This window comes from Mandrillus leucophaeus, unplaced genomic scaffold, assembly GCF_000951045.1.
Source record: "Mandrillus leucophaeus isolate KB7577 unplaced genomic scaffold, Mleu.le_1.0 Scaffold151, whole genome shotgun sequence".
Taxonomy (NCBI): Eukaryota; Metazoa; Chordata; class Mammalia; order Primates; family Cercopithecidae; genus Mandrillus; species Mandrillus leucophaeus.
The window spans coordinates 1,240,703-1,252,665 of NW_012101488.1; the positions used below are offsets into that span (position 1 = coordinate 1,240,703).

The 11,963-nt window shown below is 54.6% G+C and overlaps 1 protein-coding gene and 1 non-coding gene across 4 annotated transcripts; one reads left to right on the plus strand and one right to left on the minus strand.

Annotated features, from left to right (window-relative positions):
- The first annotated feature begins 1,194 nt into the window (after positions 1–1,194).
- Positions 1,195–8,513, plus strand: FOSB (FBJ murine osteosarcoma viral oncogene homolog B). 3 transcript variants are annotated; one of them, XM_011975095.1, is made up of 4 exons: positions 1,195–2,047; positions 3,962–4,282; positions 4,527–4,634; positions 5,903–8,513. In XM_011975095.1, the coding sequence occupies exons 1-4, from the start codon at positions 1,922–1,924 to the stop codon at positions 6,362–6,364; spliced, it is 1,017 nt and encodes a 338-aa protein (XP_011830485.1). In that variant the 5' UTR covers positions 1,195–1,921; the 3' UTR covers positions 6,365–8,513. The 3 variants fall into 3 exon arrangements, with proteins under 3 accessions (XP_011830485.1, XP_011830488.1, XP_011830486.1); XM_011975098.1 differs by having other exon boundaries at positions 4,079–4,282; XM_011975096.1 differs by lacking the exon at positions 4,527–4,634.
- Positions 8,514–11,877: 3,364 nt separating this feature from the next.
- TRNASTOP-UCA lies at positions 11,878–11,963 on the minus strand. Its single transcript has one exon. It is a non-coding gene; the product is annotated as a tRNA-Tyr (tRNA).

An 11,963-nucleotide genomic window follows, 5' to 3' on the forward strand; every position in this document is an offset into this window, starting at 1 on the left:
AAAAAAAAAAAAAAAAAAAAAAAAAAAAAAAAACCTGACAAGTGGAAGCTACTAATACTGCCATTATCATTTACACAAACCCCAGACACAGGTTTTTCAAGGAGTTTCATCCAACCAGGCAGGTCTCAGAAATCAGAAAAGAAATGGAAAGAATGGAAAGGGTAGGAAATCTGGAGTTTGCCAATTCTAAGTTTGAATTTCTTGTGATGGGATCTTGGGCAAGTCATTTAACCTCTCTGAGTATCATTTTTTTCTTTTATAAAATGAAGATTTTTCTCTCTTAACCTTCCAGAGCTGTTTTAAGGATTACAAATCTTGTACTGAAAGGCATAGCACAGAAGCTGTGCTTGGTAAGTGCCAAATACAAGGCATTAATTATTATTATTAAAATTAATAATAATATCCCCTCCCCCTTACACATTCTTTGACTCCGGGTGGATTAAAAGGTGGGAGGAGAGGCTACCAACACCATTAGAAGAGAGTTTTCTCCCTAAGTTTCATTTCTCATCCCCTCCAAACCCTCATCCCTCCCAAACGCTGGACCTGGGAGGCCAGCCGAGTCCAAGACACACATCCTTTGCCCAGCGGGGAAGCCTAAAGCTAAAGCTCTGAGAGGGAAAACATTTCCCAAGCTCGCACAGCGAATCAGGACAGAAACCAGGACGAGCCTCGGAATCCCTCCATTACCTCCATCTTCACCTGAGCATCACAGCGCGCTCGGGACTCAGTTTCCCCACCTACGTGACCACACCACACTAATCAGGGTCTCCTTTCGGAGATCTGCTCTTCTTCTCGAACGGGGGCGCTGCACCAGCGGTAGAACAGGGTGGGTGGGGGCGCCAGAGGTGAGGGGGACCTGCAGGCTGGGGTCTTCCCTGCCCGGGTCAGCGGGGGCCCTGCGGGGCTAGTGTAAGCACCTATTAATACCAGCCCCCGGGGCGGCGTGGCACTGCGCAGGCGCGGGTGGGGCGCGGGCGCGCGCGCGAGCGAGCGAGGGATTCCCTCTGACGTCATTGCTAGGATACCAAACAAACACTCCGCCGCGCCGGCCGAGCTCCTTATATGGCTAATTGCGTCACAGGAACTCCGGGGAGGCGGGGCCGGGATCCCCTCCCGCCGAGGGGCCCGGAACGCAGCCCCCGAGACCCCCAGGGCCCCGAGGGTCATGCAAGTGACCAGATCGAGTCTAGAACAGACCTCTTGCTGGACGGTGCGGGACTCGATTTGGCGGGTCCGGAGATTTGGGGAAGTTTGTTCAGCGAGGGGCGGGTGACGTAAGCAGGGGGGCGGGTCCCGGGCATATAAATACAGGCTGGCGGGTCTGTGCTTCATTCATAAGACTCAGAGCTACGGCCACGGCAGGGACACGCGGAACCAGGACTTGGAAACTTGATTATTGTGGTTCTTCTTGGGGGTTATGAAATTTCGTTAATCTTTTTTTTTTCCGGGGAGAAAGTTTTTGGAAAGATTCTTCTAGATATTTCTTCATTTTCTTTTGGAGGACCGACTTACTTTTTTCGTCTTCTTTATTACTCCCCTCCCCCCGTGGGACCCGCCGGACGCGTGGAGGAGACCGTAGCTGAAGCTGATTCTGTACAGCGGCACAGCGCTTTCTGCCCCTGGGGGAGCAACCCCTCCCTCGCCCCTGGGTCCTACGGAGCCTGAACTTTCAGGAGGTACAGCGGCATCCTGTGGGGGCCTGGGCACCGCAGGGAGACTGCACAGAAACTTTGCCATTGTTGGAACGGGACGTTGCTCCTTCCCCGAGCTTCCCCGGACAGCGTACTTTGAGGACTCGCTCAGCTCACCCGGGACTCCCACGGCTCACCCCGGACTCGCACCTTACTTCCCCAACCCGGCCATAGCCTTGGCTTCCCGGCGACCTCAGCGTGGTCACAGGGCCCCCCCTGTGCCCAGGGAAATGTTTCAAGCTTTCCCCGGAGACTACGACTCCGGCTCCCGGTGCAGTTCCTCACCCTCTGCCGAGTCTCAATATCTGTCTTCGGTGGACTCCTTCGGCAGTCCACCCACCGCCACCGCCTCCCAGGTAAGTTTTCGATATTAGGGGTGCTGCTTTGTAGGTTTTATTTTTTAAGTCAAGGGTGACAAGAATAACCCCCAACCCCCACATAAAGACGCATCAGAACCCTAGATCTGAGATGGAAAAGGCTCACAGCGCACTTTGCAAACTGCAAAGAGTCGGGAGATGTTTGCAATTGGTTGCGTGCGTGGAGCGCAAGGAGGGAACGCGGCAGGGAGGGTAGGCTTTGGGGCGTGTGGGGGTGGGGTGGGGAATGTGCCGCTCAGTGCAACGTGTATGCGGTAGCGGGGCTGAGAACTTTGAGCCGGCTCCGGGACTGCCTCCCGTTCGGGTTCCAGACCTGAAGCTAGCGCAGTTAGGCAGGTGGGAGAAATCCCAGGGAAGCTTCCAGTAGTCTCTTTTCCTTTCCTCCTTCTTCGGAGCGCCCACTTCGGTGCCAGGTAGCCCTCTACCCATCGGGAAGAGGGGCCTCGAACCCTCAGCCGCGCTGCCTCCGCCTCCTGCGCGGAGACGTAACGGGGGACCCGTGCGTAACGGCTGACGCGCTGGAATCCTCCGTCTGACGCGGGGCACGCACGGCGCGCGGCGCCCCCTTCGTCCGCCCCGCCCCTGACGTCCCGGGAGCGTTCTATTTTGGAACGCCGGGGCCACGTTGCTAAGGGAGGGGGCAGCCCGGCGTTTCGATTGGCCGCCGGGGCGCACGCCTTGGCCAATCAGCTTTCCCTTCCTATTTGTAGGGTGCAGTTTCCTTCCCCCTCTCTGTCCCCGGAACCCGTGGTTCCTTGGCGGCTGGGTCTCTTTTCCGCGCCTCTAGAGGCAGAGCGAGGGGATCCCTGTCGTGACAAGAGCGGCTCTCTGCGACCCAATGGATCTGCGAGACCCTTGCGAGGATCTGGTCCCTGGGCTCTCAGGAGCAGGGGGTGTCTGCTTGTGTGCCGGCGTTTCTTGGAGAGATACGGTGGCTGTCACCCTCTTCTCCAGGCACTCACAGACAGATTCCCACTCCCTCTGCTCCGGATGCCCGGTTCCTCCAGTGTGTCCCAAGACAGGACTAGAACCGCGAACCAAAGGGCAACCAGCCAGGTGGTCTCCAGGAGCTCCGCCCCCTCTGGGTTCCCAGGAAGCTGATTGGCCGGCGAGCCAGCCCTTCCCTCACCACGCCCCCCGAGAGAGTAGTTAAGCCTTCAGAGCAGTTCCAGGAGTCCATTTACGGGAGGGGGGAGATGAGCGCTGCTGAAGCTTGGGGACTCGGGTTCCGCACCATTCCCCCTCCGCGACAATCTAAGGGAGCCTCGGTGGTTACTTTTCTCTACCTGTCCGTTCACCCTAAACTGTCACTCGTCAGTCTCACTCTGAAAAGAGACAGTAACTTGAAACGTTGTTCTAAACTCCTAGGCCCGTCCCCCAAACACCCTTTTGACTGGGACCCCCGCCCCTGCATGGGACCTCGCGCAGAGGGGTGTGTGTGTGTGTGTGAGTGTAGAGGAAGGCTTGGCCTAAGGCCTCTCCTTCTCCCTCCCCTTGCCTCTGGGGTGGGGGTGGGGTGTTGTGGCTGTGTGTGTGGCTGTGGCTCCGTCCCGGGGGTTCTGTCAGCCGGCTGTGTCCAGCCTCCTCTCCACCCCCCACACCTAAGAGTCACCAACCCGGGGTGTGATTCACCACCCGCTGGAACCGTGCAACCTTTCCCCGAGGAAGAAGGAGGAGGTAGAAGCCAGTTGAGCAGAAATCCTCTCATTAACCACTGCGTCACGGTGTAGTGGAAGGGTGGGTGTCGTGGCTTTTTCCCTGTGACACACACATCCACACTCGCTCACCCTGTGCTCACTCACGGGGTCGGTGTGTGTTATGTGTGTTGGGTGTGTGTGTGTTGGTGTCTTTGTTTGTGTGTCTACGCCTGTGTGTGTATGTGTCACCCCGTAGGAGTGCGCCGGTCTCGGGGAAATGCCCGGTTCCTTCGTGCCCACGGTCACCGCGATCACAACCAGCCAGGACCTCCAGTGGCTTGTGCAACCCACCCTCATCTCTTCCATGGCCCAGTCCCAGGGGCAGCCACTGGCCTCCCAGCCCCCGGTCGTCGATCCCTACGACATGCCGGGAACCAGCTACTCCACGCCAGGCATGAGTGGCTACAGCAGTGGCGGAGCGAGTGGCAGCGGTGGGCCTTCCACCAGCGGAACCACCAGTGGGCCTGGGCCTGCCCGCCCAGCCCGAGCCCGGCCTAGGAGACCCCGAGAAGAGACGGTGAGTAAGGGGCATCAGAACTTGGCCTGGGTCGGGGGAAGCAAGAGAGGTAGGAAGTTTCTTATGAATGGAGGGGGACTCCACTAAGGCCTCAGTGTTACAGAAACCCCAAGATCCTTGCTACACGAGCGAGGACTGGAGGCTTGTTTTTTGGTTCCTGGGGGTTCTGAAAGAAGTAGAGGTTTGGGATGGGTGGAGGAGTGCTGTATCCCCAAATCTCATGGCCTCTATCTCCCCGATTCAGCTCACCCCAGAGGAAGAGGAGAAGCGAAGGGTGCGCCGGGAACGAAATAAACTAGCAGCAGCTAAATGCAGGAACCGGCGGAGGGAGCTGACCGACCGACTCCAGGCGGTGAGGACAGGCCCTGGGGTGGGAGAGGGGATGCTGAGGGGAGCTCTCTCCCCATTCTCTGCCCCCTCTCCACCTGTACCCTTGTCCTGGGTTGAGAACTAGATATTCTGCATATGGAACTAGGCTACTGGTGTGGCCAGATGGGGTAGCCCAGGGCACAAACACAGACCCCCATGTACTTAAATCAACTCCTGGTCCCCCCCATTTCCTGACCCCATGCACTACTCTCCTAGCCTTCATTTCATCCCAAGGGGCCACATGGGGCCCTTGAGGAGAGGGGCGCTCCCATCATTTCTCCCATCTGGTCTTCAGCAAGTAACAACACATTTTGCCTCAGTTTCTCCATCTCTCCAAACCCTCATCAAATCTCCCAGGTTCCTTCTACCCTTAACGCTCTGGAAAGTCTATGAAATGAAATTATTCCACCTTCTGCCCTAGCCACCCACAGCTCTCCTGGTGCTGGTGGCATCCCCCAAAACCCACTCCCTTCCTACGTCCTCCCTTGGTCTGAGAGTTCCCTACTGTATGCCTGCAGGGTGAGCTGTCACTCCTTGAGGGAACAAGGGAATTGTCAACTTTCCTTCTCTGCTTGATCTCTTCCCTGGGTGGTAGAGAGTGAGGGGTAATCGAAGGAAACACATTAAAAACACATAACAGTGGCTCATGCCTGTGATCCCAGCACTTTGAGAGAGGTCAAGGCAAGAGGATTGCTTTAGCCCAGGAGTTTGATACCAGCCTGGGCAACACAGGGAGGCCTTGTCTCTACAAAAAAAAAAAAAAAAAAAAAAAAGTAGCTGGGCATGGTGGTGCACACCACTGTGGTCCCAGCTACTCTGGAGGCTGTAGTGGGAGGACTGCTTGAGCCCAAGAAGTCCAGGCTGCAGTGAGCCATGATTGCACCACTGCACTCCAGCCTGGGGGACAGAGCGAGACTGTCTCAAAAACAAAACAAAACCAACCACATAACCATTGTTCATTCATTCAACAAACCTCTGAGTGCCTCCTGTGTACCAGAGACTTCCCCATAAACCTGGCCCCTTCCCTACCATCCTTTGGACAGATGGGGAAAACTGGGGCTCCTAGAAGGCAAGACCCTTGCCCCAACTCCCATGGCCAGCAGGACTCCATCTCAGGGGGAGTTTTTTTCTCAGCCTGGGGCTGCCTTCCAGCAGTAAGTCCAGGGGAGCCATGACCCGAGTTTCCCGGTCACTGACGAGCTTTTTTCTCCTTCCTCCCTCTCTTCTGTGACCTGGCCTCCCCGACCTCAGGAGACAGATCAGTTGGAGGAAGAAAAAGCAGAGCTGGAGTCGGAGATCGCCGAGCTCCAAAAGGAGAAGGAACGTCTGGAGTTTGTGCTGGTGGCCCACAAACCGGGCTGCAAGATCCCCTACGAAGAGGGGCCTGGGCCGGGCCCGCTGGCGGAGGTGAGAGATTTGCCGGGCTCAGCACCGGCTAAGGAAGATGGCTTCAGCTGGCTGCTGCCGCCCCCGCCACCACCGCCCCTGCCCTTCCAGACCAGCCAAGACGCACCCCCCAACCTGACGGCTTCTCTCTTTACACACAGTGAAGTTCAAGTCCTCGGCGACCCCTTCCCCGTTGTTAACCCTTCGTACACTTCTTCGTTTGTCCTCACCTGCCCGGAGGTCTCCGCGTTCGCCGGCGCCCAACGCACCAGCGGCAGTGACCAGCCTTCCGATCCCCTGAACTCGCCCTCCCTCCTTGCTCTGTGAACTCTTTAGACACACAAAACAAACAAACACACGAGGGAGAGAAACTTGGAAGAGGAGGAGGAGGAGAGAGAGGGGAAGAGACAAAGTGGGCGTGTGGCCTCCCTGGCTCCTCCGTCTGACCCTCTGCGGCCACTGCGCCACTGCCATCGGACAGGAGGATTCCTTGTGTTTTGTCCTGCCTCTTGTTTCTGTGCCCCGGCGAGGCCAGAGAGCTGGTGACTTTGGGGACAGGGGGTGGGAAGGGGATGGACACCCCCAGCTGTCTGTTGGCTCCCTGACGTCAACCCAAGCTCTGGGGATGGAGGGGGGGGGTGACGCCCACCTTCGGGCAGTCCTGTGTGAGGATGAAGGGACGGGGGTGGGAGGTAGACTGTGGGGTGGGCTGGAGTCCTCTCCAGAGAGGCTCAACAAGGAAAAATGCCACCCCCCACCCAATGTCTCCCACACCCACCCTTTTTTTGGGGGGTGCCTAGGTTGGTTTCCCCTGCACTCCTGACCTTAGCTTGTTGATCCCACATTTCCATGGGGTTAGATCCTCTTTACTATGGGCAGAAGTGAGCCCCCCCTTAAAGGGAATTTGATGCCCCCCTAGAATAATCTCATCCCCCAACCAGACTTCTTTTGAAATGTGAACATCCTTCTTTCACTGTCTAGCCACTCCCTTCCAGAAAAACTGGCTCTGATTGGCATTTCTGGCCTCCTAAGGCTCCCCATCCCGAAATCAGCCCCCAGCCCTGTTTCTCATGACAGTGTTATCCCAAGACCCTGTCCCCTGCCAGCCGGCCCTCCTGGCCTTCCTCGTTGGGCCGCTCTGCTTTCAGGCAGCAGGGGGTGCTGTGATGCCGTCCTGCTGGAGTGATTTATACTGTGAAATGAGTTGGCCAGATTGTGGGGTGCAGCTGGGTGGGGCAGCACCCCTCTAGAGGGATAATGCCCCCACTCCCGAAAGCCTTCCCTCGGTCTCCCTTCCGTCCATCCCCCTTCTTCCTCCCCTCAACAGTGAGTTAGACTCAAGGGGGTGACAGAGCCGAGAAGGGGGTGACAGTCCTTCATCCACGTGGCCTCTCTCTCTCTCCTCAGGACCCTCAGCCCTGGCCTTTTTCTTTAAGGCCTCCCCGACCCATCCCCAGCCTAGGACGCCAACTTCTCCCACACCTTGGCCCCCCACATCCTCTCTAGGAAGGGAGTGAGGGGGTGTGACATTTTTCCGGAGAAGATTTCAGAGCTGAGGCTTTGGTACCCCCAAACCCCCAATATTTTTGGCCCGCCAGACTCAAGGGGCTGGAATCTCATGATTTCATGCCCAAGTCCCCCCAGCCCCGACGCTGGTTTTGGCTCTCCCACCCTGCCGTTCCCTGCGCTTCATCTCATGAGGATTTCTTTACGAAGCAAATTTATATTTTTTAATATCGGGGGGTGGACCACGCCGCCCTCCATCCGTGCTGCATGAAAAACATTCCACGTGCCGCTTGTCGCGCGTCTCCCGTCCTGATCCCAGACCCATTCCGTAGCTATTTATCCCTTTCCTGGTTTCTGAAAGGCAGTTATATCTATTATGTATAAATAAATATATTATATATGGATGTGTGTGTGTGCGTGCGCGTGGGTGTGTGAGCGCTTCTGCAACCTCAGCCTAGGTCACATTGGCCCTCAAAGCGAGCCGTTGAATTGGAAACTGCTTCTAGAAACTCTGGCTCAGCTTGTCTCAGGCTGACCCTTTTCTGATCGTCTCGGCCCCTCTGATTGTTCCTGATGGTCTCTCTCCCTCTGTCTTTTCTCCCCCGCCTGTGTCCATCTGACCGTTTTCACTTATCTCCTTTCTGACTGTCCCTGCCGATGCTCCAGCTGTCGTCTGACTCTGGGTTCGTTGGGGACATGAGATTTTATTTTTTGTGAGTAAGCCTGAGGGATCGTAGATTTTTACAATCTGTATCTTTGACAATTCTGAGTGCAAGTGTGAGAGTGTGAGCAGGGCTTCCCCCTGCCAACCACAATTCAATGAATCCCCGACCCCCCGACCCCATGCTGTATTTGTGGTTCTCTTTTTGTATTTTGCACCTGACCCCGGGGGGCTGGGGCAGATTGGCGATGGGCCGTCCCCTCTCCCCTGGTTCTGCACTGTTGCCAATAAAAAGCTCTTAAAAACGCATTCGCCGGGTTGCAGTGTTTATTTCCTCCTGACACCCATTCGCTGGCTTCCTTTTAGTAAGAGAGGGTGAAGTTTGATTGTCGAAGGACTACACACACAGAGAGATCATACACACATACACACACACACACAGACACACACACCCTTGCAGGAACTCCTTCTAGTCAATGGGTCTACAGTAGGATAAAAGGAAGACAGTCACGAGAACTTCCTGCACGCACAGGCAGTGCCTCCTACTAGAAAGAGTAAGGGGCCACAGCCCGTCGCGGTGGCTCACGCCTGTAATCCCAGCATTTTGGGAGGCCAAGATGGGCGACTCACTTGAGGTCAGGAGTCTGAGACCAGCCTGGCTAAGATGGTGAAATCCAGTCTCTACAAAAAATACAAAAATTAGCCTGGTGTGGTGGCATACACCTGTAATCCCAGCTACTTGGGAGGTTGAGGCAGGAGAATCACTTTAACCTAGGAGATGGAGGTTGCAGTGAGCCAAGATCGCACCACTGCACTCCAGCCTGGGTGGCAGAGTAAAACTCTGTCAAAAGAAAAAAAAAAAAAAGTAAGGGGTCAGAAGTTGAGCCTGCAGGTATGGGGTCACAGAGGTCCCTTAGTGATGGAGCTTGTATGCTCTATGGGTTAAAGACAGCCGCTAAGGAGATAAACTACACACAGAAGAAGCCTAATGGGCTGCACACAGTGGCTTGCCCTTGTAATCCCAGCTCTTTTGGAGGCCGACGTAGGAGGCCAGGAGTTCGAGATCAGCCTGGGGCAACATGGTGAGACCCCCTCTCCCGACCCCCGACCCATATCACTATGTTGAGGGAAAAAAAAAAAAAAAAAAAAAAGACGATCTTGAGAGACTTACACAGCAAACTGCTAAAGACTACTCAGGCTAGGAATGAGGAGTCATCTTGGATTTTCTACAAACCACAACTACAAAAGAACGATTATTTTACACTGAAGATGTGTTTCCTTTTGTTTTCCATATGACCACGACTGGGGCCGACCCAAGACTGACCGAAGCAAATATATGACCCTTTTTTTTGTTTACAGATAGAGTGGAGCCATCCCCATTGCAAAATCCAAGCCCTCTCTTATTTGCATAACAAGTCCTCTGGGAATTGAGGTGAGGGTCCAGCGGTCGCTTAGACACTTTGGTAAATGAACAAGCAAGGGAAGTTGTCATGGTGGAATCCATTTATTAATTCATTCGAAAAAAATGTGCTAAGCACCTACCCAACTGTGCTGGGAGTTGGGGGCACTACAGGAACTGAGCCTCGGGTCCTGCCTTTCTGGAGCTCACAGTCCATTAGGGGACACACACCTGTTCCCAGTCAGGGACAACCTAAAGTGGATGGGGTTGGGGGAGCCCCTGGGGCTAGGGAAGCAGAGCAGGGACACCTAGCTTGGACTGGGAGTCGGCAAAAACTTCCTGGAGGAGGGGACAGCTGAGCTGAGCCCTAGATGAGGATAGAGTGTAGAAAGAACTAGAAAAAGACCGAGGCCAAGAAAATAGCATAGCCAAAGATCTGTTGGTGGGGAGAAGGCTTGATACACTGAGAATGCTTAGAGGGTCGGGTGCGATGGCTCACACCTGTAATCCCTTCACTTTGGGAGTCTGAGGAGCGTGGATCACCTGAGGCCAGGAGTTCAAGACCAGCCTGGCTAACGTGGCGAAACCCTGTCTCTACTGAAAAAAAAAAAAAGCAAAAAATTAGCCAGGCATGGTGGTGGGCACCTGTGATCCCAGCTACTCAGGAGGCTGAGGCAGGAGAATTGCTTGAACCTGGAAGGCGGACGTTGCAGTGAGCTGAGATTGCACCACTGCACTCCAGCCTGGGCAACAGAGCAAGACTCCGTCTTAAAAAACAAAAACAAAAAACAAAAAGAGAAAGCTTAGAGCTTCATGGGGACTGGAGCCACAGGTGTGGAGAGAGGGGTTAGTGCAGACCAGTTTCTGCAGGTATTATAAGGACGTTCCCAGGCTAAGGAGTTTAGATCTTTTCTTCAGGGCACTGGGAAGCTATTACAGGTTTTGAACACGAGAGGGGCAGGGGCAGGTTTGTGATTTAGGAAAGGCCCCTCTGGCTCCAGACTGAGGGTGACTGGAAGGGACAGGAGTGAGACTGAGCAGGAGACCAGGGAGGGAAGTGGGGTGGGGAGCCTGCAGGGTGGGGTGAGGAGGAGCCCAGAACAGGGTTGGGGACATGGGACAGAGAGGAGGGGAAGGATTCAGGAGACATTCGGGAGGCAGGACAGCTGGGGCTTGGTGAGCAGCCGGCTTGGGAAGGAAAATACAGGGCAGTAATAGCATGGGCCAAGTGATCTGAGTGAGGCTGGGAGTGGTGGCACGCACCTGTGGTCTCAGCTATTCAGGAGGCTGAGGTGGGAGGATTGCTTGAGCTTGGGAGTTTGAGGCTGCAGTGAGTTATGATCATATCGCTGCACTCCACTTTGGGTGACAGAGCAAGACCCTGTCTCAAAAAAAAACACTGCCTATAAGTTAACCCTGCTCTACAAGGAGCAGTTTTTAAAGTAAAATTTAAACAAAAAGAAAGAAAGGAAAAAGGCTAGGTTGCCTTGAACAAGAGACTTCATCTCCCTGAGCCTCCATTTCCTCATCTGTAGAATGGGGGCCGTTATGAGGAGTTGCAAGCCTTGTGCATGCCGGCGCTAAGTGCAGAGTGACGGTGCAATTATCATTACCCTCATCATCTTTATTGGGGTCACCCTGATCCCTCGATATCCCATAATACTCCCCCTTCTCATCCTTCAAGTGTCTGCCCTAATGTTCCCGAGATACCCTACCAGCTCAGCTCTCCTTATGAGAGGGCCTCACTGTTCTGTTTCCTTTGCAGCCGTTATCCCCGTTGCAGTTGTTAATTAAATGTGTAATTACATGATGGCTTAATGTTTGTCTCCCCCACTGGGCTGAGTGCATCAGGAGACCAAGGCCAGGGCTGTCACCACCGCTGCGTCCTGAGCAAATGCTTGTTTGATGAGTAAATGACAGAAGAGCAAATGAGCAAATATTTGACTGATTAATCAGTGCATGCGTGATTAAATACATGAGTGAGCAAATCACTGAATGAGTAAGCAATGGAAGGGGAGAGATCTAGGATAATTTCCAAACTGCCAATATCCCAGAACTGTGTAGATGAGTTTATCTTTTGGAGTGGTTTTTGACACACTGGAGGGGGAAATAAGTAACGACAGTCAGAGATCGGAGTGGCGGAGAAAATAGTTTGCGATGCGGAGGGCCGCAGCGACCTCTCCAGGTGCAGGCTGGAGAAGCGCCTCCCGGGCAACCGGCAAAATAAGGTCCGGTTCGATAAAGAAAACTTAACACGCTCTATTCGTGGCTGTCGCCCGAAAGGTGGAATTGAACCACTCTGTCGCTAGACAGCTACAGGTTTGAAGCCTGCACCCCAGACCACTGAGGATCATCCGGGC